Source organism: Oryctolagus cuniculus, chromosome 6 (genome assembly GCF_051225735.1).
Source record: "Oryctolagus cuniculus isolate XC-2025 breed Fujian yellow rabbit chromosome 6, ASM5122573v1, whole genome shotgun sequence".
NCBI lineage: Eukaryota > Metazoa > Chordata > Mammalia > Lagomorpha > Leporidae > Oryctolagus > Oryctolagus cuniculus.
The window spans coordinates 24,145,034-24,170,394 of NC_142872.1; the positions used below are offsets into that span (position 1 = coordinate 24,145,034).

General features: G+C 47.2%; 1 protein-coding gene across 4 annotated transcripts in view; it reads left to right on the forward strand.

The window, feature by feature from the left end:
* Nucleotides 1-994: 994 nt before the first annotated feature.
* The window catches only part of SEC24A (SEC24 homolog A, COPII component), a 93,598-nt gene continuing 69,231 nt past the window's right edge, over nucleotides 995-25,361 (forward strand). Inside the window, exons 1-2 of one of the 4 annotated variants that reach the window (XM_070076102.2) lie at nucleotides 995-1,685; nucleotides 24,710-25,177. In XM_070076102.2, the coding sequence (XP_069932203.2) occupies nucleotides 24,730-25,177 (448 nt within the window). In that variant the 5' untranslated portion in view covers nucleotides 995-1,685; nucleotides 24,710-24,729. Of the gene's footprint in view, nucleotides 2,569-2,747; nucleotides 2,845-24,709; nucleotides 25,178-25,361 lie in introns of those variants that run through there. The other 3 variants (XM_002710215.6, XM_051844220.3, XM_089335872.1) reach the window with 3 other exon arrangements.

Sequence of the window (25,361 nt, forward strand, 5' to 3'; positions counted from 1 at the left end):
CATGGGGTGCAGGGCCCAAGCACCTGGGCCATCCTCCACTGCACTCCCTGGCCACAGCAGAGGGCTGGCCTGGAAGAGGGGCAACCGGGACAGAATCCGGCGCCCCAACCGGGACTAGAACCCGGTGTGCCGGCGCCGCTAGGCGGAGGATTAGCCTAGTGAGCCGTGGCGCCGGCCAAATATTGTTTTTTTCATCAGTATTATTTAAAGGCAACTATATTGACAATGTAAAAAAAATCTGAAATAATTTTTGGGAGGAATAATAGCAAGAGAGAAGCTTAGCAGAGCAACAAATTTTAGAAAAAAGCACTGTTTACTTATTCGCAGTTACGTTATTTAACCTCACATAATCAATGAGTTTGTGTACTTTTAAATCTCTGAACACACAGATATTGCTTAAACAGAACAAAGTTCAAAGAAAGCTTGATTTAACCAAATCAAACCTCTGTGCCAAGGTCAACAAATCTCGATAATTCTAAAAGAGTTGCATAAAAAGAAAATTAAACAAAGGCAAGTTTGAGTCAAGACCTAAGCATCTGCTTCTTTGAAGGCTGACCCTGATTTTCTGAACTCAGTTTCTTTCTGAAGGCAATCTCTCTACAACAGTGAGACACACAGCACCACCTTTGTGTATGCTTTTAAGTGTTTTTGGATACATGATTTGGAATTCTCTAACAGGGGCTCTAAGCTGAAAACAGTTTGACCAAAAGTATCATTTTCATCCAGAAGTCGTTATATTTTCATCTTGTACAAAGGAGTTTGTCGACTTCAACTCATAGAAAATACATTTTCAGTAAGGTTTTGAGGTAAATGATGACAAAAACAGGATTAGAGTACAATTTAACATCTAGTAGTTTGAATCTGTACAGCTTATTTTTCAGGCCTGACACAGAGGTTAAGATCTTGGCTGTTTTTGTATGTAACACAACACTTTGTAGCAGGCATTTAATATTAAACGAATTGGGCAAGATGTACTTCAGCCTGAGGTTGCAAAACCTGTGGCCTGCGGTTGCAGCCAGCAGTCCCAATCTGGAAGGGACTTTATCATCAGCCCAGAGCAGGAAGAAACCAGGCAGAAGAGAGGCAGCCAGGGCGACTGAGATCAGTAATTAGCTGTGTTCTAGTCACCCCAGTTTCTGCTAACCTTTGGCCTCAAAACTCAAAAAAGTCTACTTAAAAAAAGCCTGCTTGCTCAGGAAGCTGGACTTGGTCACCTTACTGTGCACTCTCAGAAGAGGAAAGGAAACTGCCATTCGAATGTGCGGTGACGAGGCCATGAATCAGCGAGTTTCAGAATTAAAACGACCTCCACATCTAAAGGCCTCCTCCTCGCCCCATGCCCTTTTAAACAAGCATTCCTGTTTCTCCACCTCTTTCCAAAACTCCCTTGCACTCTACACCTAGAGACGGCGACCTGTGAAATGAAACAATGCGATGAACATGAACCGGTTCAGCTGCCAGTGGCGGCCCAATCACCACAGAGCACCGGGTCTTCTGTCGCCTCAGGTCATCTTCACAAACCCGGGGAGAGGAACCGTCGGTCCCGCCTCAGCCAGCGGCCGCTGCAGCCCGGAATGCCTTCGGATCCCGGGCCCGCCGGCTAGGCGACGCGCACGACGGCGGGGGTTTCCACAGCAGGGACCCACGCCATTTCCGGCCGGCAGTGAGAGCCGGTGACGTGGCAGGTGAGTCCGGGCTCGGTCTTCGGAGCCGGGACGTCCGGTGCTGTCAGGTGGCCTCCGGGCAGCCCCACGGGGAGTCGGGAGTGCGGCTACGGCTACTGCGACTGCGACGGCCAGCCCGGAGCCGGAAGTGCCACGTGTCCCGAGTGCGCCTGCGCGGCCGGCGGCTGACAGGCACTTCCGGCCGGGGCCTCCCTCTTCTCCGGGTTGGTTTGGCTGCCGCCCGCCTGCCCGGCGTTCGCGGCCCCATCGGCCCGACCCCTACGCCTCGACTCCCAGTCCAGGCCGTGGCCGCCGGCGGGCTGGGGAGAGTGAGGCGCCATGCCTCGGCCTTGATGCGCGCCGTCCTCTCCTCTCTCCGTCGTCAGTGCTCAGTCCGTAGCCTCCTCCCTCCGCTTTGAGCAGTCGCCGTTCAGCTCTCGGCTTGGCGCTGCTCTCGACCCCGACCAGCCCCTTCCCACCCGGAGGACCGCTGCCGTCATGTCCCAGCCGGGGATTCCCGCCTCCGGCGCCGCCCCGACCGGCCTGCAGGCACAGAACGGGGCCGCCTCGGCCTCGGGGTCTCCCTACGCCAACGGTGAGTGCTGCACGGGGGCGGGCTCGCACTGACCTTTGGGTGCTGCCGCCGCTTCAGGCCACCGAGGAGGAGAGGGTGACCTCCATCCAGGCAGGGGTCCCCCGCTGGTGGTGGTGGGAGGCTGGGTCGCGGAACCAGGGGCGGACGTGCGCCCGCAACCCCGGGCTCCAGTGTTTCGCCAGCAAACAGTGCGAGAGCACCTGCTGTATGCGTCGCCTCGGGCGGGAGACCTCGGAGATCGCGTATCGGGGTCATTTGTGCTGTACGCCTTGGCCCTCGGCGCACCTCGCCCAGGCTCCTAGCGAGCAGGTGTGGAGCTGGCTCGCGGCTCTGCGGGCCCCGCGGCGGGGCGGGAGGGTCGTACCCGGTGTGACTTTTCGGAGAGGAATGAGTGATTCTGCTTTTGGGAGACCCTTTTCGGGCCGGTTCATCTCTCCCAGAGTCTTACGGGAACGACACCTAGGCCCACCTGTTAAGATCTCGAGTTTGATTTCCAAAGGTTTTCCCACCACTTGGTCAGTGGTAGGCCGCGACTCTGAGCTTCTGAGGAGAGTGTACCTGTGGCACTACAATTTGTCATTTGACGTGAGATTGTCATAATTTTATGTCTGTTTTAGAATTGCTCAGGTTGTGATTTGTTGAGCTTTTTTTTTTTTTTTGAGCTTATAATTGCCAAGACATTTTCTGCCCATAGCTTGACTAATTTACCAACAAGTTTTTGGTTTATGGAAATACGACTAGTAGAATAATACCGAAGTATTTACGTTGCTCATCGGGAGCTAAGATTACCGTGTAGCTGGAGAAAATGGCTAACGACTAAAATTGCTAATTTGCATTGTTTTTTATAGAAAACTGCTGTTTCTTTCTTTACAAAGAAGTCTGTAAAAGACTTTTAAAAATGTCCCTAAGTAGGCAGCTCTGTGGGCAGAAGTAAGAATAAGTGGGGGAAAGGCACTGAAAGGGTGTTAGGTAGAATCATTTGTTTGCCAAGTTCATGGTCACAGTTTATGTTTACTGCGCTCTGTTCTAGGATACTTAGTAACATTCACACTGAGGATATAATCACTTTAAGACATTCCCTTTTTAAAAAGTATGTATTTGAGAGGCAGAGAGACACAGAGAGCTCCCATCAGCCTTGTTCACCAGATGCCTGCAGTGTCAGTGCTGGGCTGAGTGAAAGCCAGCAGCCAGGAACTCAGTGCAGGTCTCCTGAGTGGGTGGCAGGAACCTGGTCACTTCAGTCATCCCTGCTGCCTCCCAGGGTCTGCACTTGCAGAAAGCTGGGACCAGAGCAGGTGTCAAACCCAGGTACTCTGATACAGAATGTGAATGTGTTAACCAGAGTGCCACCCCAAGCCATTCACTTTAAGGTGGAAAAAACTTAAGCGAGATGTCATGTGGCTGTGGGTTTTTCTTATAATCCATGAATTGCAATTTTACATGAATTTTAAAAGGCTGCAGATAAGTTTGTAAGTTTATGTGTAAGTGTGGTCGACATAGTTTTGAAATGTTAAAGGAGTTTAACAGCTGTTATATGCTTTACTGTAGATGTCACAATATTGATTTGACCTAGTCCAACAAACATTTGTTACACTTCTTCTAAGTTCTTTGCTTGGGGTTATAAAAGGGGAAAAGAAAATACTCCCTGTAAATAGGTTGTCCAGGTGGGAACTAAGATAGGTAACTGGGGACTGCAGCTGGAGGAGGGTGAGTGCCCTGCTGGAGGCCCAGCTGTCCTGCCTCCCCTCGAGCTCCCTGCTGATGCACCTGGGAAAGCAGCAGAGGCTCTGAGCACTTGGGCCTCTGCCACCCACTTAGGAGACCTTGGCTGTTGTGGCCATTTGGGGAGTGAACCAACAGATGGAAGTATGCTCTCTGCCCCTCCCTCTCTCTCTGTAACTCTGCATTTCAGATACAGAAATAAGTAAATCTTGGAAAGATGAAAGTTTTGACAGTCTTTTAATCTCATTCCCTTTTTCTTTTATTTATTGAAAGGTAGAATTAGAGGGGGGTCTTTCATATGTTGGTTCACTTCCCCACAATGGCCCAAAGCCAGGAGCCAGGAATTCTTCCAGGTCTCCCATGTGGATGCAGGAGCCCAATCACTTGGGTCATCTTCTGCTGCTTTCCCAGGTGCATTATTAGCAGGAAGCTAGATTGGAAGTGGAGCAGCTGGGTCTTGAACCAGTGCCAATATGGGGTAATGGCATTGCCGACGGTGCCTTAACTTGCTGTGCCACAGATTGACTTACTTGAAAGTCACAGTTACAGAGAGAGAGCAAAGGAGAGAGAGAGAGAATCTTCCATCCACTGGTTCACTCTCTAAATGGCTACAACAGCTGGAGCTCTGTCAAGCTGAACACAGGAGCCAGGAACTCCATCTGTGGCTTAATGTGCTGTGCCACAATACCGTCCTCTAAGCTTTAGATTTAATGTAGCTTTTATAAATTACATGTTACAGTGCATTTTGATCTTCAGGTATTTTTTAGATACAATCAAATGTAATAGTGACTTTTTTCATGTTTCTATAACTTGTTTTCACATTGTATGATGTCATATTACAGAGTTCCTCAAACACTGACATTTCTCACTGATAGTTTCATTGCCTTGTAACCTAAAGTTGTCTAGACAGGTTTTTCTAAGTCTTTGTGTAGACTTATGCATACATATTTCCTTGGCAGAAATTGATAGTGAGGCTGTAAGACTACTTGAACTAACAGATCTTAATCTGATTATCATGTAATAAGGCTAAAGGCAAATACTGACTGCTACAGATTGATAGCTACTTTGGTGACCATTTGAGTCAGCTTGACAGGACAGTTAGAAATTGCAGTTTTATGAATTTCTTTCTTTTTTTTTTTTTTAAAGATGTATTTATTTATTAGAAAGGCAGAGAGAAAGAGAACAGGTCCTCCATCAGCTGGTTGACTGCTCTAGTGTCTGCAGTAGCCAGAGCTGGGCTGATCCACAGCCAGGAGCCCAACAGGAGCTTCTTGCTGGGTCTCCCACAGGGGTACAGGGGCCCAAGGACTGGGGCCATCTTCTGCTGCTCTCCCAAGCCACAGCAGAGAGCTGGATTGGAAGTCAAGTGGCCCATATGGGATTCTAGCACTGAAGGCAGCAGCTTTACCCGCTATGCCATAGCACCGGCCCCATATTAATTTCATTTTTGAAAAATATTTATGCAAAAATAATTTTTATGTATAGAATTCAAAGTTGAAAGGTTATTCACTTCCCTCATTCTCCCTGCCCCCATTATATTGTAATTATATAGAATAATATCTGATTTTTCTCTAGAGTATAAACGCTGTGAAGGCAAGAATATCTGCTTTTCCATATCATTCTCTAACCCTCTGCAGTATCTACATGTTAAGGAGTTTTCAGTTTTGCTTAACAAAAATTTTAAAATTGGATATTTTGCAATTCAGATCATTAAATGTGAATTGATTTATTCATAAGTAGATTAGACCTCACTCATAACTTCATTTTCTGTGGCTTTTTGCACAACAGTTTCATTCAAACGAGAATATGTGGAATTTTTTGGACATAAGTTTAAATGCTAGACTTAGGCTAGTGTCTATTTAAGGAGTGATGAGAATGTAGAGCTTTTGGTTTCATTCTGATGTAAATCATGTTCATGATTGTGTATTTAATATAGGAAGTCTTTAGTCAGAATCAAAGCATGCTGTGAATAAAAAATGGCACGTGGTCCACAACACTGATTGTTGTGGCTGAATTCAGTGGGGGCAGTAACTCTGAATTCCTGTAATATTCTCTGCATATTTCCATTAGAATTGATAAAAAAAATTGGTAAGAAACCATTGAGTATCTTATTTTTGCCTTCTGATACACTGAGAGCTCCTGAAAGACAGCAATAGTAACATTAAGAAGTAACATTTTTTATTTACTGTGTCCCAGACACTGTGCTAGGTTACATTATATGCATCATCTCTTACAGTTCTGGGGAGGGGCTTCTAAGGGAAGAACTGTTATGTTTGCTGACAGCAGAACTGACGTGATTGGTTAAGCTACCAGCTCAAGGACATATAGCAGTGAATTTTGGAATCCAGATTTAAATCCAGCCAGTGTTATTTAACCACTGTTCTACCTCTGTGACTATTATTTGTGGATTCCAGGACCTACCACTTTGAGTGTCTGAATCGAGGATCAGAACCTGTTTGTTTGTTTGTTTTTCAGAGATTGATTTACTTACTAGAGAGGCAGAGTGACAGAGAGAGAGAGAGAGGTGACCTTCTGTATACTGATTGACTCCCCAAATGCCCAGAACAGCCAGGGCTGACCTGGGCTGGGCCAGGCAGAAGCTGGGAGCTGGAAATTCCAGGTCTCCCGTGAGAGTGGCAGGCATCCAGTGACTTGAGGCATTGTCTGCTACCTGCCCGGGTACGCACACACAGGAAGCTGGGATAGGAGCACAGCTGGGACTTGACCGCAGCTACAGTGATACGGAATGTGGATCTTTCAAGCAGCATCTTAACCACCATCCTAAACACTGCTGCTGCTGTGTTCTTAAAGCTTTTATTTTAGTGACTGACCCAACAGTTGTACATAGAAATTAGACACTTGTCTGAAATGTGGTATTATTCGAATACTTGGCTACTTTTCTGTGACTTTCATTTATATTTTCACATAGGACACCAAAATTTATGGAATTAACTTAAAACTGGTCATTCAGTTGGATTGGTGCAACATAGGTGGAAAGTGAACTGTGCCTGGCAAATAGTAACTCAGTGTATTTAATGTATCAATGAATAGCTTAAGGATAAAAAAAAAGTTTTTAAAAGAAGTTCATTTATTTTGATCTAGAAAGAAAGAGCAGCACAAAGAGTTAGAGAGTGATCTTCCATCTGCTGGTTCCCTCTCCAAATTCCTACAAACCCCAGGGCTGGATTAGGTCAGAGCCAGGAGCACAGAACTCCGTTCCAGGTCTGTTGTGTGGGAGATTGAAACTAGCACTTAGATATGGATGTGAGAATCCCAAGTGGCAGCTTAGTATGTTGTGCCACAACACCCACCCCAGTAACAAAGATCTTGAGTTTTTACCTTACCTGTAATTTTAGGGGAAACCATTTTGGGACAGATCTTTGTCATTTATATTTGAATTTGTGAAAAAGGGGTAGTTTATTTGTTGTGTTTTGTGACTGTTCTGTAAGCTTACTTAAAGAAACTGGTTGGTCGATGCCGCCGCTCACTTGGCTAATAATCCGCCGCCTGCGGCACCAGCACCCCGGGTTCTAGTCTTGGTTGGGGTGCCGGATTCTGTCCCAGTTGCTTCTCTTCCAGTCCAGCTCTCTGCTGTGGCCCGGGAGTGCAGTGGAGGATGGCCCAAGTCCTTGGGCCCTGCACCCACATGGGAGACCAGGAGGAAGCACCTGGCTCCTGGCTTCAGATCAGCGCAGTGCGCCAGCCGTAGTGGCCATTTGGGGGTGAACCAACAGAAAAGGAAGACCTTTCTCTCTCTCTCTCTCTCTCTCTCACTGTCTAACTCTGCCTGTCCAAAAAAACAAAACAAAACCAAAACAAAACAAAAACCAAAACAAAACAAAACAAAAAAAACTTTGTTAAGTTATTTTACTTTTTTTTTTTTTTTTGACAGGCAGAGTGGACAGTGAGAGAGAGAGACAGAGAGAAAGGTCTTCCTTTGGTGCTGGTTCACCTTCCAATGGCTGCCGCAGCCAGCGCACTGCGGCCGGCGCACCGCGCTGATCCGATGGCAGGAGCCAGGTACTTATCCTGGTCTCCCATGGGTTGCAGGGCCCAAGCACCTGGGCCATCCTCCACTGCACTCCCTGGCCACAGCAGAGGGCTGGCCTGGAAGAGGGGCAACCGGGACAGAATCCAGCGCCCCAACCGGGACTAGAACCCGGTGTGCCAGCGCCGCAAGGCAGAGGATTAGCCTAGTGAGCCGCGGCGCCGGCCAAGTTATTTTACTTTGTATTAGCTGAGGTATACCGTCAGAAGTATCTGATTTTTCTATGCTTGACTTAATGAGTAGTGATACTATAGCAGTCATTATGAAAGTTACTTGGAAGAAAAAAGGTATGAAATCCATGGCTTCTAAATTCCTGTCTCACTAGTCATAGAGAAGAGCAACTTAAGAAGGGAAACCTGGATTTTTATTTATTTGAGAGGTATAGTTATAGACAGAGAGGGAGAGACAGAAATGGCTTCCATCCGCTGATTCACTTCCCAGATGGCCACAATGGCTTGAGCTGGGCCAATTTGAAGCCAGGATCCAGGAGCTTATTCTGGATCTCCCACATGGGTGCAGGGGTCCAAACACTTGGGCCATTTTCCACTGCTCTCCCAGGCCATAGCAGAGAGCTGGATTGGAAGAGGAGCAGCTGAGACAGGAACCGGTGCCCATATGGGATGCCAGAGCCACAGGCAGAAGCTTAACCTACTCTGCCACAGCAGCGGCCCCCTTGTATGGCTTTTAAAAATATAGTTGTTTATTTGAAAGGCAGGGTGACAGAGAAAGAGAGGGAAACTGGAGAGAGAGAGAAACTGATCTTTTGTCCACTGGTTCATTTCCCAAATACCTGGGAACGTCCAGGCTGATGCCAGGAGTCAGGAACTCCATCTGGGTCACCCATATTGGTGACAGGAACTCAGGTACTTGGGCCATCATCTGCTGCCTCCCAGGGAAATTGCATCAGAAGTGGAGGCAGAACTTGATTGCAGATGCTTCAATATGGACTGTGGGTGCCCGAAGCAGCAACTTAATCTGTTGGGCTTCTGTGCCATCCCCACAAGTAAGACATTACTTAAGATGCAACCCATTTCTTTGGTGGCTGCAAATCAATATCCTGTTGGGTAAGTCCGCTTAGATTCTCGGTGCATGTGAGAGATAGTGTGTTTAAAGTAACACCAGGGGCACATTTAGCCTCGTGATTAAACTCCCCTTGTGACTCTTGTGTCGTATCATAGTGCTACAGAACCTAAAATCAGGTTCTCTTCAGAAGAGAAGCCAGTGACTCAGAAAATGAGGATTTGAGGAGAAAGATAGAAAGTTTATTTACTTGGTTTGCAACATGGGGGTCCCGGGTCACAGCTGGGTCACTCAGGTCTTTAGTCCTCAGAATGGCGCATGGTTAGCCTCTGTCATAGGAGTGTCTGGGTGTGAGTCCTGGCTGTGCTGCAGATTGCATCTCCGAGCTAATGTGTGCTCTGGAGGGCAGCAGTGATGCTTCAAGCTGTGGGTCCCTACTACCCACCTGGGAAACCTGCCTTCAGTTCCTGATTCCTGGCTTTGGCCTGGGCCAACCCCACCTGTTGAGGACATTTGGGGAACGATCCAGCGGATGGGAGCACTATCTGTCTTTCTCTTTTTCTCTCTCTGCCTCTCAAATAAATAAATAAATGCAATTAAAAAAAAAAACACAAAAGGTAAAATAACTCTTAAGTGTCTTTTTTCTTTGCCGTTCTATTTTCTTTCCTTTTGACCCAGTAATAGCACTGCATTTCACCTGGTTGCTCAGGTCAGAACTACTTGTTACCTCGAGTCTTTACTCTCTTTATTAGCTAAATTTAAATCCATATCAAACCCTTCAGTTCTGTTTCCTCAGTTTTGTTTTTAAGTATGTAACGTGCCATGTGTTTTCTCTGTCAGCCTAGTGTTATTTTTATTGAATGTATGTACAGACACAAAATGAAGTATAAACTCCCTATTTGTATAGCTGTTGTGCCATTGCAAAATGAAAATATTAAAACATCTAAGGCTGACATTGTGGTGTAGTGGATATAGCCACCGCCTGCCACACCGGCATCCATTATGGGCACTGGTTGTTCTGCTTCTGGTATGGCTCCCTGCTGGTGTGCCTGGGAAAGCAACAGAGAATGGGCCAGGTCCTTGGGCCCCTGCACCTATGAGGGAGACCCAGAGGAAGCTTCTGGCTGCTGGCTTCCGTCTGGCCTGGCCCTGGCTGTTGTGGCCATTTGGGGAGTGAACCAGCAGATGAAAGATCTCTCTTGTCTCTCTAACTCTGCCTTTCAAATAAATAAAAATAAATCTTTTTAAAAAATCTAATTTAAAAAATGCAATTTAAAATATTTAATTATTTGAAAGGTAGAGTGTCAGAGAGAGAGAGAGAGAGAGGGAGAGGGCACCATTTAGTGGTTTAATCTCCAAATACCTGCAAAAGCCAGGGCTGAGCCAGGCGGAAGTCAGGAGCTTAGAACATCTTTTAGGTGGCAGGGACCTACATGGATGGCAGGGACCCAAGGGCTAGAGCCATTACCTGCTGTTTTCCCCACATTGTATCAGTAGGAAGCTGGGTCAGAAGCTGAGCAGCAAGGACTAACTGGTACTCTGATAGGGGATAGTGATCTCACAAGCAGTGGCCACACCACCATCCCAGCCTCCACAATTCAAATTTTTTAAAAAGATTTATTTAGTTATTTGAAAAGTGGAGTTACACAGAGAGAGAGAGAGAGAGGCAGAGACAGAGACAGAGAGATCTTCTATCTGCTGGTTCACTCCCCAAATGGCCACAATGGATTAGGCTGTGCCAGGCTGAAGCCAGGAGCCAGGAGCTTCATCGAGGTCCAAACACTTAGGCTATGTTCTGCCGCTTTCTCAGATGCATTAGCAAGGAGCTGGATTAGAAGTGGGACAACTGGGATTCAAACTGGTGCTCATATGGGATGCTGGTGTTGCAGGTGGTAGCTTAACCCACTGAATCACAGTGCCGGCCCCCATAATTTTAAAGCACTAAATAATGTGATAGATGTTTGGCTGAAGCCACAGTGATTTGGTTGTATTAGGTTTGAATCTTTCGGAATATATCCTGAGTGAGTATCATCATTACTGTTATTGCTTTTTAAAGATAAAACTTATTTTTAGCTGTTGGAGAGCAAAAATTTTTCTCATGTTGCTTGAAGTTCAGTGGTTGGGGACCTGAAATTAAAGTAATACAAGAGGGCCGGTGCTGTGGCTTAGCGGGAAAGCCTCCACCTGCAGTGCTGGCATCTCATATAGGCTCTGGTTTGTGTCCTAGCTGTTTCACTTCTGATCTGACTCTATACTATGGCCTGGGAAAGCAGTGGAAGATAACCCACGTCCTTGGGCCCTTACACTCATGTGGGAAACCTGGAGGTAGCTCCAGGCTCCTGGCTTCGGATCTGTCCAGCTCTGGCAGTTGGAGCCACTTGGAGTGTGAACCAATGGATCTTTTTCTACCTCTGCCTCTGTTTCTTTAACTCCGCATTTCAAATAAATAAATCTTTTTTTAAAAAAAATAATGTGATGGGCCGGCGCCGCGGCTCAATAGGCTAATCCTCCGCCTAGCGGCGCCGGCACACCGGGTTCTAGTCCCGGTCGGGGCGCCGGATTCTGTCCCGGTTGCCCCTCTTCCAGGCCAGCTCTCTGCTGTGGCCAGGGAGTGCAGTGGAGGATGGCCCAGGTGCTTGGGCCCTGCACCCCATGGGAGACCAGGAAAAAGCACCTGGCTCCTGGCTCCTGCCATCGGATCAGCGCGGTGCGCCGGCCACAGCGCGCCGGCCGCAGCGGCCATTGGAGGGTGAACCAACGGCAAAGGAAGACCTTTCTCTCTATCTCTCTCTCACTGTCCACTCTGCCTGTCAAAAAAAAAAAAAAAAAATAATGTGATGTGACAGATTAGCAAGAGAAATATAAAATTTAATCATATACATAAGGGATTTTATAACAATGAGTCTGAACAAAGGGGTTAGAATCTGAGTCTTTTTTTTTGGACAGGCAGAGTTAGACAGAGACAGAGAGAAAGGTCTTCCTTCCGTTGGTTCACCCCCAAAAGCCAGGTGCTTCCTCCTGGTCTCCCATGTGGGTGCAGGGCCCAAGGACCTGGGCCATCCTCCACTGCCTTCCCAGGCCACAGCAGAGAGCTGGCCTGGAAGAGGAGTAACCGGGACAGAATCCGGCTCCCCAACCAAGACTAGAACCCGGGGTGCTGGTGCTGCAGGCAGAGGATGAGCCAATTGAGCTGCGGCGCCGGCCAGAATCTGAGTCTTATATATGATTTTAATAGGGGAAGGGGAGAGGGAGTAAAGGTACAGATGAGGAAACATGAATTTTAGGTTATGGGCCCGTAGGAGAATAGATGCGATGGTTTTGTGACTATGTCTGCTTAGCTGTGGTGTGGAGACGTCCTCTTCCAGTTGATGATAGTCTTCCCTGGCTGCTCTAGGGAAGAAGATTGTGACAGTTGAGATCTTTGGGGAGATTGCTTTTAGACAGATGAGAGACTCCAGGAACTCAGATACCTTCCACTCAAAATATTTATGCCATAGTCGTGTGGGTCACTTAAAATCACTAACCTATGGTTTCACAGATTGCTTACTTTAATGACTTCAGAATAAACAAAGTATAATCCATTTGGTATAAGCATCATTATGTATTTACTACCTCACAGTAGAATTGCTGCAAATTGGTACTTAGATTTTTTTTTTGGCACTTACATTTTATAGTTATTTGCAATGAGTCTGTAATGATGGCTGTTACAAAGCAAGTTCTCAAATTTGTTCTTTTTCAGGTGACCTTATAGTTACATATTCTTCTCATTTTATTTATTGACCTACTATGAAACTTTTGCATGCTTTGTACAATTTGTTCATATCTGGCTTTTACTTGACTATACCTGGCTTGAAAGTAACTAGGTTTTTTTTTGTTTAGTTTGTTTATACCTTTAGAAAATTTACTGATGTACAAAAAATGGAAAAGTATAACATTGACAGCATATAAAATCCTGTGATTGAAAGTCTCATTGGTAAACATGCACTTGTCCACACATCCGCGGGTGTGGAAACATAAACCAGTCCAAACCATTGGGAGCCAACATGCGAGTTCTTCATTCTGCAAATCACAGACCAATTTCTTTTCCAAAGATTCAGGAAAACGGTACATCATCTTCCTAGAGTTAGCAAGACAAACTTTTTTTTTTTTTTGCGATGTATTTACTTATTTATTTGAAAGCAAGAGTTACAGAGAGAGGAGAGACAGATGGAGGCAGGGGGAGAGAGACAGAGAAAGAGAAAGAGATCTTCGATCTGCTGGTTTATTTCCTGCCTGGCTGCGGCAGCCAGGGCTGGGCCAGCCACGAGACAGGAGCTTCTTCCTTGTCTCCCACATGCATACAGAGGCCCACTTGGGCCATTCTCCGCTGCTTTCCCAGGCACATGAGCAGGGAGCTGCATCAGAAGTGGAGCAGCCTAGACTCAAATCAGGGCCCATATGGGCCCATATGTGCTACACCACAGCACAGGCCTCAGACAGACTTCTTATTCAGGATACTAAAGGAGTAGTTAAGATGCTGCTTGGGATGCCTGCCTCTTATTTTGGAGAGCCTGGTTCTGATGCATTTTCTGCTAATCTGCACCCTTGGAAGCAACAAATGATGGCTCAAGTACTTCGGTCAGTGCTTCTCGCATGGGAGACCTGGATTGGGTTCCAGCCCTCTTGCTTCAGCCTGGCTCAGCACTGACTGTTGTGTGCAAATGGAAGACCTCTCTGTCAAGTAAAATAGAAAATAAATAGAAATCAAGAAAAAATAAGAGAGGCCAGCATTGTGGTGCAAAGGGTTCAGCTGCTGCCTGCAGTGCTGGCATCCCATATGAGTGCTGGTTTAAGCACTCCAGTCCAATTCCCTGCTAATGTGCCTGGGAAAGCAGTGGAGGATGGCCCAAGTGCTTAGACCTCTGCTACCCATGTTGAAGACTCAGATGAAGCTCTGGGTTCCTGGCTTTATCCTGGCCCAGCCCTGGCTATGGATGCCATTTGGGGAATGACCAGCGGCTGGAAGATCTCTCTATCTGTCTCTCCCTCTCTCTCTCTCTATATATATATGGGCCTTTTTTTTTTTTTTTAAGATTTATTTATTTATTTGAAAGTCAGAGTTACACAGAGAGAGGAAAGGCAGAGACAGAGGAAGAGATCTTCCATCCGCTGGTCTCCCCAGTTGGCCTCAACAGTCGGAACTGCACTGATCAGGAGCCAGAAGCCAGGAGCTTCTTCCGGGTCTCCCACGAGGTTGCAGGGGCCCAAGGACTTAGGCCATCTTCTGCTTTCCCAGGCTGTAGCAGAGAGCTGGATCGGAAGTGGAGCAGCCGGGACTCGAACCTGTGCCCATGTGGGATGCCAATACTGCAGGCGGCTTTACCCGCTATGCCTCAGCGCCAGCCCTATATATCTGCCTTTCAAATAAATCTTTTAAAAAGTTTTTGCATACTTAGAGTAGTCATTGATGAAGATCACAATTCCATCTCTCAGTGGTACCTTTTTTCTCCATCCAGTGTTATTTATAGAAGCCTTGGTCGTCAACTGCATTATTATCTCCTTTAGTCACAAATTTGATATGCCCATATTGCTTTTCATTAATCTCAGACTCAGGGAAATATAGAAATCTTTTTTTTCTCTTCAAACATGATTTCTCCTACTAGTGTGGGTTGTTTGACTGTTTGCTATAAAGGGAGCATCTGTTGGAAATGCAGATTCCACTCTGCTACTGCCTTTTTCTCTTCTGCTGCATTGCCCAGAAAGTCTGGAGACTGACTGTCGGGACCAGTGAGCAAGCCATGGGCAGGAGAGTGGTGTGACATGACCAGCAGCGGAATGCCTGGCGGGGGCCATCTTTAGTATATTAGCCTGTGACAAGATTGTAACTACAAATGCGAAATGGGGGCATGAAATCTTAGGCAGTAGTAGGCTGTGAGGTGATCTGGTTTTGTTTTGTTTTGTTTTGTTTTTGAGAAAGAGAAAACTTAAATTTCCTGTGTAGCTCCCCAAATACCTGTCAGCGACTGAGGCTGGAACTGGTCTGAAGCCAGGAACTGGGATTCAGTCTAGCTTTCCCATGCAGGTGGCAGGAACTCAACTGTTTGGGCCATCACCACTGCCTCCTAGGGTCTGTGTTAACACGAAGCTAGGGTCAGGAGCCTGGGAATTGAACCTAGACATTCTGGTGAGGAATATGGGCATTTTAACCACTAGGGTAGACGCCTGACTTGCTTTTATTCAAATGACAAAAAATATGCTTTAAATTAAGTTCTTATGAATGTCATTTATTCAGACACTTCTGTATTCCCATTACTCTTAATTAGTTCATCATTTTTTACTTGAATTGCTACTGTAGACTTCTGTGGTCTCTAAACTCCCAATACCAAGAAGTTCTCTCAACTTTTTATTTGAAAAACACAGATCTCCCATCCACTGGTACAACCCCTTTCCCCTAATGCCTGCAAATGCAGGGGCTGGACCAGGCCCAAATGAGTGCTAGGAACTTGATCTACATCTTTCAAGGAGTGGCAGAAGCTTATTTGTTTGAGCCATCACCACTGACTCCACACATCCGCATTGGTGGAAAGCTGCAGCTGGGTATTGAACCTAGGCACACGATAGGGGTTGGGGGTGCATCAAGCTTTGATTTAACCACTGGTCAAACACTCCCACCCACAGGCTTTATTAAATACAGATTTATAGTGACGTAAAGGTAACCTTTAAAGCCTTTGCCTTTGGCTCAAAGGCAAACTTGTTAAGGGTGTGGTCCTAAACTCCTTCACTGCAGTCAGTTGTTAACACCTGGGTCTTGTCATGCCAAAGTTTTTTTCAGAATGCCTTTTAATGACCACAGCTGTTGCACCTGCTGTTTCCTTTACTGGAAACAGCCTTTGAAGAAAACAAAATTACTAATTTGAGAGGTAGAGAGTGGCTATTGGCTGGTTAACTCCTGAGATTTCCATGAGAGCCATGGTTCGCAGCGCAGTTCTCCCATATGGGTGGCATGAAATCAATCACTGGAGCCATCGTCACTGCTTCCCAGAGTCTGCACTGGCGGAAAACTGGGGACAGAGTGAAAAGAAATATGGAACTCAGCCCTCTGGTATGGATGCAGGTGTTGTAACAACTAGGGTAAACATCTCCTCCTCCTCCCTTTTTTTTTTTTTTTTTTAAGAAAGGATTTTATTTATTTATTTGAAAGTCAGAATTACACACACACAGAGAAGGAGAGAGCTGTGCCAATTGGAAGCCAGGAGCTTTTTCCGGGTCTTCCCAGGTGGTTCCAGGGGCCCAAGGATTTGGGCCATCTTCTGCTGCTTTATCAGGCCATAGCAGAGAGCTGGATCGGAAGTGGAGCAGCCAGGCCTCCGATGAGCACCCATAGGGGATGCTGGCACTGCAGGCGGCGGCTTTACCCGCTACAACACAGAGCTGGCCCCCTCCTCCTCCTCCTTTTTAAAGATTTATTTATTTGAAAGGCAGAGTTAGAGAACATTTCCATACACTGGTTCACTGTAACTGTGGGAATGTGCAGCCTGGTCCTTGACTTCTTTAGATATAGAAATAAGAGTCTGGGCTGGTGCCGCGGCTCAATAGGCTAATCCTCCGCTTAGTGGCGCCAGCACACCGGGTTCTAGTCCCGGTCGGGGCGCCAGATTCTGTCCCGGTTGCCCCTCTTCCAGGCCAGCTCTCTGCTGTGGCCCAGGAGTGCAGTGGAGGATGGCCCAAGTGCTTGGGCCCTGCACCCACATGGGAGACCAGGAGAAGCACCTGGCTTCTGCATTCTGATCAGCGCGGTGCGCCGGCCGCAGCGCACCAGCCGCGGCGGCCATTGGAAGGTGAACCAACGGCAAAGGAAGACCTTTCTCTCTGTCTCTCTCTCTCACTGTCCACTCTGCCTGTAAAAAAAAAAAAAAAAAGAAAAAAGAAAAAGAAATAAGAGTCTGGGTTGGAGTGAGAGTATTGTATTAGGCAAATGAGAGAGCGAAGGAAAGCACTAGAAAGCAACAGCAGAGCTCTCTGGTTGTAAGACACGGAGAGGGGACCCCAGAGCTGGATGTTCAGTGGGAAAGTGGGTTCCTCCATCTTTTTTTTTTTTTTTTTTTTACAGGCAGAGTGGACAGTGAGAGAGAGAGACAGAGAGAAAGGTCTTCCTTTTGCTGTTGGTTCACCCTCCAGTGGCTGCTACGGCCGGCGTGTTGCGGCTGGCGCACCACGCTGATCCGATGGCAGGAGCCAGGTGCTTCTCCTGGTCTCCCATGGGGTGCAGGGCCCAAGCACTTGGGCCATCCTCCACTGCACTCCCTGGCCACAGCAGAGAGCTGGCCTGGAAGAGGAGCAACCGGGACAGAATCCGGCGCCCCGACCGGGACTAGAACCCGGTGTGCCGGCGCTGCAAGGTGGAGGATTAGCCTATTGAGCCACGGTGCCGGCCCCTCCATCTTTAATAGGTACTCTAACTCCCTTTCATCTACATCACTTGCCACCTGGTGTGGCAGCCCAGACATAGGGTGTAGGGCCATTGTTGATTGAGCTGCGGTCCATCCAGGAGCCTGGAGGGAGTTGAGGATGGAGGGGTCTAGCTGTTCACGAACACTGTCCAGCATGGAAAGGGGCATGATTGGCCATGTCCTGGCAGGCATGCTCAGTGGGAGGTGCAGGAAATGAGGGAGAAGGAGTGGGAAGTTGATCATCTTTCCGGAGCACGCCTATCCCTGCTTGTATCCCCTTTTCCCTAAAACCCCCAGGTAGTCTCAATAGCCAGGGCTGGGCTGGGCTGAGCCAGGCCGAAATTAGGAGCATCTTCCAGGTCTCCCACATGGGTGCAGTGCTTAAGCACTTGGTCCATCTTCCTCTGCTTTCCCAGGTGCATCAGCAGGAAGCTGGATTGGAAGTGGACCAGCCCAACTGGTGCCCTTATACGATACTGGTGTTGCAGGCAGCAGCTTAACCTGCCATGCAACGGTGCTGGCTCCTGTCTTTGGAAATTTTACCTGAAGACTTCATTTTTTAAAAAATTACTTATTTGAGAGGCAGAGTGAGCGAGCGAGCGAGTGAGAGCGCCCATCTGCTGGTTCACTCCTCAGATGCCCCCAGTGGCTAGTAATGTTTAGAGACAAAACTGGGAAAAGGAACTTGATCTAGGTCCCCATGAGTAGGAAAGGAAGCCAGTTACTTGATCCATGAGTGCTGCATCCTCCAGTCTGAAGTAGCAGGAAGCTGGAGTCAGGAGCCTGAGCGGGGTGTCAGACGCAGGTACTCTGATGGGAACTGTGCATATTAACTTCTAGGCTAAACACCCATAAACACCACTAAGGTTTTTTTTTTTTTTTTTTTTTTTTTTTGGACAGGCAGAGTGGACAGTGAGAGAGAGAGACAGAGAGAAAGGTCTTCCTTTGCCGTTGGTTCACCCTCCAATGGCCGCCGCGGCCGGCGCGCTGCGGCCGGCGCACCGCGCTGATCCGATGGCAGGAGCCAGGAGCCAGGTGCTTTTCCTGGTCTCCCATGGGGTGCAGGGCCCAAGCACCTGGGCCATCCTCCACTGCACTCCCTGGCCACAGCAGAGGGCTGGCCTGGAAGGGGGGCAACCGGGACAGAATCCGGCGCCCCGACCGGGACTAGAACCCGGGGTGCCGGCGCCGCTAGGCGGAGGATTAGCCTAGTGAGCCGCAGCGCCGGCCCACCACTAAGTTTTTATTTAGCCTTTTTTGTTTATTAAGTAGGTGTGATTTGTAGTCCCTATAATATAACCACTTATTATTGGCTTTAGATTTTATTTTAGAACAGTCCTGGAATCATAGACAGTTGCAAATTGGGGTCAAAGATCTTTTGTTTTACCCAGAATATTTTGAGAGTAAGCTGCTGTCGCTCCCCCTCTTCGTGGAGGAACGACACAGGACCCTGCGCTGTTCTTTCGTCTGCTCGGCCCTCCCCGGGTTTGCTGCTGGTTCTTCCCGGGTTGGCTACTGTCCCTTCCACCTCCGTGGAAGGGCGGTTCCCCCTGCCACATTCCCCACTTCCGCAGGGGAGCGGCACACCGCCGGCCGGCTTTCTCGGGGAGCTGCACGGGTGTTCCTTCAACTAGATGTTCCCCTTAGATGTTCCCGGTGCATGCCGTCTCTCTCCTCCTTTATAGTCCTCCTCCGCCAATCCCAACTCGGCTGCCCACACGCCGAGTACGCTGCTCTCCTCCAATCAGTAGCAAGTCCTACAGTTTATTGGTTGAACTGGAGGCAGCTGTGCGGAAGCTGTTTACTTCTCTCCCAGCGCCATATTGTGGGAGAGCAGATGCATAGAATAAGTCTTAATTCCAGTAACTCAGTCCAGTCCGGGCTGCTCCCCACAGCTGCCAACGTGATGGCCCATCACTTCTCAATACTTTTTAATTTGTTCTTCTTCAGTAAGAAACATAACCACAATACAGGTACCAAAATGAAGATACTAACATTAATGTATTATTGCCTCCTAGTCCTCAAACTCCATTCAGACTTCACCAATTCTCTCATTAAAACCTTGTAGAGAGGCTACACTATGGTGTAGTGGGTAAAGCTGCTGCCTGCAGTGCTGGCATTCCATATGGGTGCCAGTTCAAATCCTGGCTGCTCCGCTTTCAATCCAGCTTTCTGCTATGGCCTGGCAAAGCAGTAGAGGATGGCCCAAGTCTTTGGGTCCTTGCACCAACGTGGGAGACCTGGAAGGAACTCCAGGCTCCTGGCTTCAGATCAGCTCAGCTCCAGCTGTTGAGGCCATTTGGGGAGTTAACTGGTGGATGAAAATCTTTCTCTCTCTCTCTCTCTCTCTCTTTTTTTTTTTTTTTTTTTTTAAGAATTATTTATTTGGAAGTCAGAGTTACACAGAGAGGAGAGACAGAGAGAGGTCTTCCATCTGTTGGTTCACTGTTCAACTGGCTGCAACAGCTGGAGCCATGCTGATCCGAAGCCAGGAGTCAGTAGCCTCCCCCTGCCGCCGATCTCCTACACGCGTGCAGGGGCCCAAGGACCCGGGCCATCTTCCACTGCCTTCCCAGGCCACAGCAGAGATTTAGATCAGAAGTGGAGCAGCCGGGCCTCAAACTGGCGCCCATATGGGATGCCGACGCCTCAGGTCAGGGTGTTAACCCACTGTACCACCGTGCCACAGCGCTGTCCCTCCCCCCACTCTCTCTACCTCCACCTCTCTCTGTAACTTTGTCTTACAAATAAATAAAATAAATCTTAAAGAATAAAACAAAATAGGGTAGCATCAGATAAAGACTTAAGGTAACTTTAAAAAACAAACCTTGTAGGTAACTTTAAAAAACAAACCTTGTAGAACAAAAAAAATTAAAGTAATATTTGGCATTTAACTGATTTTCTTTATTCTTCCTTCTGGGACAATTCCTCAATATCCTTGACTTTCTTTTTTTAAAAGGTTTATTTATTTATTTGAAAGGCAGAGTTACAGAGAGGCAGAGGCAGAGAGAGAGAGAGTCTTCCAGCTCCTGGGTCACTCCCCAGATGGCGGTAGCGGCTGGAGCTGTGCTGATCCAAAGCTAGGAGCCAGGAGCCTCTTCCGGGTCTCCCATGTAGGTGTAGAGGGCCGTCTTCCACTGCTTTCCTAGGCCATAGCAGAGAGCTGGGCCAGAAGTGGAGCAGCCAGGACTTGAAGCAGCGCCCATATGGGATGTTGGCACTGCAGGTAGCAGCTTTACCTGCTACACTGCAGCATTGGCCCCTCCTTGACTTTCATGACACGAATGCTTCTGAAAAATACTATCCAGTTATTTTCTAGTATATCCCTTATTTTCAGTTCATGTGATATCTTCTCAGATTGAGAGGATTCATCTATAACAGAACTGTTAGAGAAGAGATACATATTCTTCTCACATCTGGTGGAGAGGGAACATCATGTCATTTTTCCCCATTATTGGTAATACTTAAATCATTTGTTAAGATGGTATCTGCCAAGCTTCTCCACTGTGAAGTTACTCCTTTTCCCTTTGTAGTTGAGAAGTATTTTGTGGGAATGTATCTTGAGATCAGTTAAATGTCTCTTTCTTTACTAGACTTTCAATTTGTTCATTTATTTATACCGAAGTAGACTATTCAATGGGTTGTAATACATTAAAGTCATTATTTTAAAAAATATTTTGTTATTTATTTGAAAGGTGGAGAAAGAGGAAGAGAGAGATCTTCTACCCTCTTGTTTACTCCTCACATACCTGCAACATTCATTATCATATATATCTATATTTATTTGGTCAGTTCCCCTGTGTGTAACCCTTCGCTCTTTTCTGGTGCTACCTACTCACTGTCTCCTCCCCCCACTCAAACAATGACCCTCTTTAATATCGTTAGGATGGATTTTTCAGGAAGGGTTTATTTAAAAGTCTTTGCTTACAGTAATATCCAACATTGTCATGTCATATCCTGGAATAAATTTTTACCTTTATTTTATTTTTTAAAGAGAGAAATAGAGGGGCCACTGGTGTGGTGCAGTAGGCTAAGCCTATGCCTGTGGTGCTGGCATCTCATATGGGCCCCGGTTTGTGTCCTAGCTGCTCCATTGCTGATATAGCTCTCTGCTATGGCCTGGGAAAGCAGTACCGGGTGGCCCAAGTGCTTGGACTCCTGTACCCACGTGGGAGACCTGGAAGAAACTCCTGGCTCCTGGCTTCAAATCTCCTGAGCTCTAGACATTGTGACCATTTGGGAAGTGAACCAGCAGATAGAAGACCTTTCTCTCTGTCTCTCCCTCTCTCTGTAACTCTACCTCTCAAATAAATAAAATTTAAAAAATAAAAAATGAGAAATAGATATATTCCCTCTGCTGGTTCTCTCCCCAAATGGCCGCAATAGCCAGGGCTGGGCTTGACCTAAGCCAAGAACAAGGAGCTTCATCTGGTTCTCCCATGTGAGTGCAGGGGCCCAAATACTTAGGCCATTTTCCTGCTTTCCCAGGTGCACATCACGGACCTAGATTAGAAGTGAAGTAGCAGGCCGGCGCCACAGCTCACTAGGCTAATCCTCTGCCTTGCGGTGCTGGCACACTGGGTTCTAGTCCCGGTTGGGGCTCCGGATTCTGTCCCAGTTGCCCCTCTTCCAGGCTAGCTCTCTGCTGTGGCCAGGGAGTGCAGTAGAGGATGGCCCAAGTGCTTGGGCCCTGCAACCCATGGGAGACCAGGATAACTACCTGGCTCCTGCCATTGGATCAGCGTGGTGCACCGACTGCAGCGCGCTGGCCGCAGCAGCCATTGGAGGGTGAACCAACAGCAAAGGAAGACCTTTCTCTCTCTCTCTCTCACTGTCCACTCTGCCTGTCAAAAAAAAAAAAAAAAAAAAAAGAAGAAGAAGAAGTGGAGTAGCCAAGACTTTTAACAGATGATCAGATGCATTGCTGGTGTTGTAGGCAGCAGCTTACCCCATAGCATCACAATGCTGGCCTCAATTTTATCTTTATTTTAAAGGATTCCATTGGGGGCTAGCACTGTGATGTAGTTGGCTAAGCATCCCCCGTGGTGCCAGTATCCCGTATGGGTGCCAGCTAGTGTCTCAGCTGCTCCTCTTCCAATCCAGCTCCCTGCTTCTGGCCTGGGAAAGCAGTGGAAGATGGCTCCAGTGCTTGAGCCTTTGCATCTGTGTGGGAGACCTGGAAGAAGCTCCTGGTTCCTGGCTCCTGGCTTTGGATCAGCTCAGTTCTGGCCATTGTGGCCATTTGGGGAGTTAATCAGAAGATGGAATACATTTGTCTCTGTCTCTTCCTCTTCCTGTCTGTAACTCCACATCTCAGATCAATCAATAAAATCTTACAAAAAAAAGGGAGGGGGCCAGCGCTGTGGTGTAGTGGGTAAAGCCACCACCTACAGCACCGGCATCCCATACGGGCGCCTGTTCAAGTCTTGGCTGCTCCACTTCCAATTCAGCTTTTTACTATGTCCTGGGAAAGCAGTAGAAGATGGCCCAAGTCCTTGGGCCCCTGAACCCATGTGGGAGACCTGGAAGAAGCTCCTGGCTTTGGATCTGCACAGCTCTGGCCGTTCCAGCCCTTTGGGGAGTGCACCAGTGGATGGAAGATCTCTGTCTCTCCCTCTCTGTAACTCTGCCTTTCACATAAATAAATAAATCTTAAAAAAAAAAAAAGGACTCCATTAAGTGATCAGTATAGCAATCAAATTAGCCTATTTTAAAATGTTACTTATTTGTCTTCCATAAATAACTTTTCTAGCATTTTATTGGCTAGAATATTTATTTATGTATTTATTTTAAAATTTACTTAAAAGGCAGATTAGTGAGAGGGAGAGACAGAGAGAGAGGTCTTCAATCTGCTAGTTCACTCCCCACATGACTGCAACTGCTGAGGCGGAAGCCAGGAGCCAGGAGCTTCACTGGGGTCCCCCAGGTGGGTGCAGGGGCCCAGGCACTTGAGCCATTTTGTGCTGCTTTCACAGGTGCATTATCAGGGAGCTGGTTTGAAAGTGGAGCAGCCAGGATATGAACTGTTGCTCATTTGGATATTATGAATGATGTTGCTATGAACATTGCTTTACAAATTCTTGTGTAAACTTGGACTAGAACTGCTGATTCATGTGATAACAATGTTTAACATTTGGTGGGAACCCCCAAACTGTTTTCCAATGTAATTGTACCATTCTACAATGCTACTAGTCATGTATGAGGGTTCAGATTTCTGCACATCCTTGCCAACACTTTTTTTTTTTTTTTTTTTTTTTTTGACAGGCAGAGTGGACAGTGAGAGAGACAGAGAGAAAGGTCTTCCTTTGCCGTTGGTTCACCCTCCAATGGCCGCCGCGGCTGGCGCGCTGCGGCTGGCGCACCGCGCTGATCTGATGGCAGGAGCCAGGAGCCAGGTGCTTTTCCTGGTCTCCCATGGGGTGCAGGGCCCAAGCACTTGGGCCATCCTCCACTGCACTCCCTGGCCACAGCAGAGGGCTGGCCTGGAAGAGGGGTAACCGGGACAGAATCCGGCGCCCCGACTGGGAGTAGAACCTGGTGTGCCGGCGCCGCTAGGCGGAGGATTAGCCTAGTGAGCCACGGCGCCAGCCGCCAACACTTATTTAAAACAAATTTAGCCATTGTGCTTGATGGAATGGTATCTCATCGTGGTATTGGTTTGCATTTATCTAATGATTAATGATGTTGAATACTGTTGTGTTGTTAGCTGTTTGTATATCTTTTTTGGAAATAAATATATGTATATATTTATAAATACATATATTTGTGTATGTGAGATTTATTTATGTGTTTGAAAGCAGGGCCTCAGAGAAAGAGAGAGAAAAAGGGAGATTTTCTGTTTGCTGGTTCATTCCTCAAATGGCCACTACAGCCATGGCTTGTCTAGGCCAAAGCCAGGATCCAGGAACTCCACCCTGGTCTTCCACATGAGTGATATGGCCCCAAGTATATGGGTTGTCTTCTTCTGCCTTCCCAGGCACATATATAGAAAGCTGGATTAGAAGCAGAGTAGCCAGGTCTCAAACTAGCACTCCGGCATGGGATTCTGGCGCCACAAGGGATAGCACAACAGTTCTGGCCCCTGGAAAAGTACTTTAATGTCTAAATCCTTTGGCTTTTAATTGGGTTAGTTGTCTTTTTATTGCTGAGAAGAGTATCATATATTTCATTGTGTTTTTAAAGTAATGCTATATTCATTTGCATAACTAATTTTTCTCCCTCTTAATGGAAGGTCCTGTCCAGAATGCACTGATGTCTTCTCAAGTGTCAGTGAATCAAGGGTATAACTCGCAGCTTCCAGGATCCTACCCTCACCTGATGCCAGCAAAGACTCTGAATCCAGTCTCTGGACAGTCTAACTACGGTGGTTCTCAGGGATCTGGGCAGACTTTTAATAGACCACCTGTGGCTTCTCATCCAGTGACACCTTCACGCCATAGTGGTCCTGTTCCCCGAGTGCCACTTCCTGCTTCTCAGAACCCAGCTGCTACACCAATGCCTTCTGGAAGCTTTCTTCCTGGAGCCAACTTGTCACCACCCTTGAACTGGCAGTATAACTATCCATCCACAGGATCACAGACAAACCATTGTCCTCGTACATCGTCCCAGCTAACTGTATCGGGTAATACAAGCTTAACAACAAATCATCAGTATGCTGCTTCTGGGGATCCTTCTCTTCAAAACAGCTTCGTAAAATCAGGTAATGTTCTTAGAGCAGTGCTTAAACTGATATGTAAAGCTTTGGATTGTTGAGGTGTTTGAATTAACAGTTGTCTTGTTTAGGTTTTTTTAATATAATTTTGTTTTTGTTTTCTTTAAATGATCCATTTATTTCTTTGAAAGGCAGAGTTGACAGAGAGAGGGAGAGACAAAGAGAGAGATCT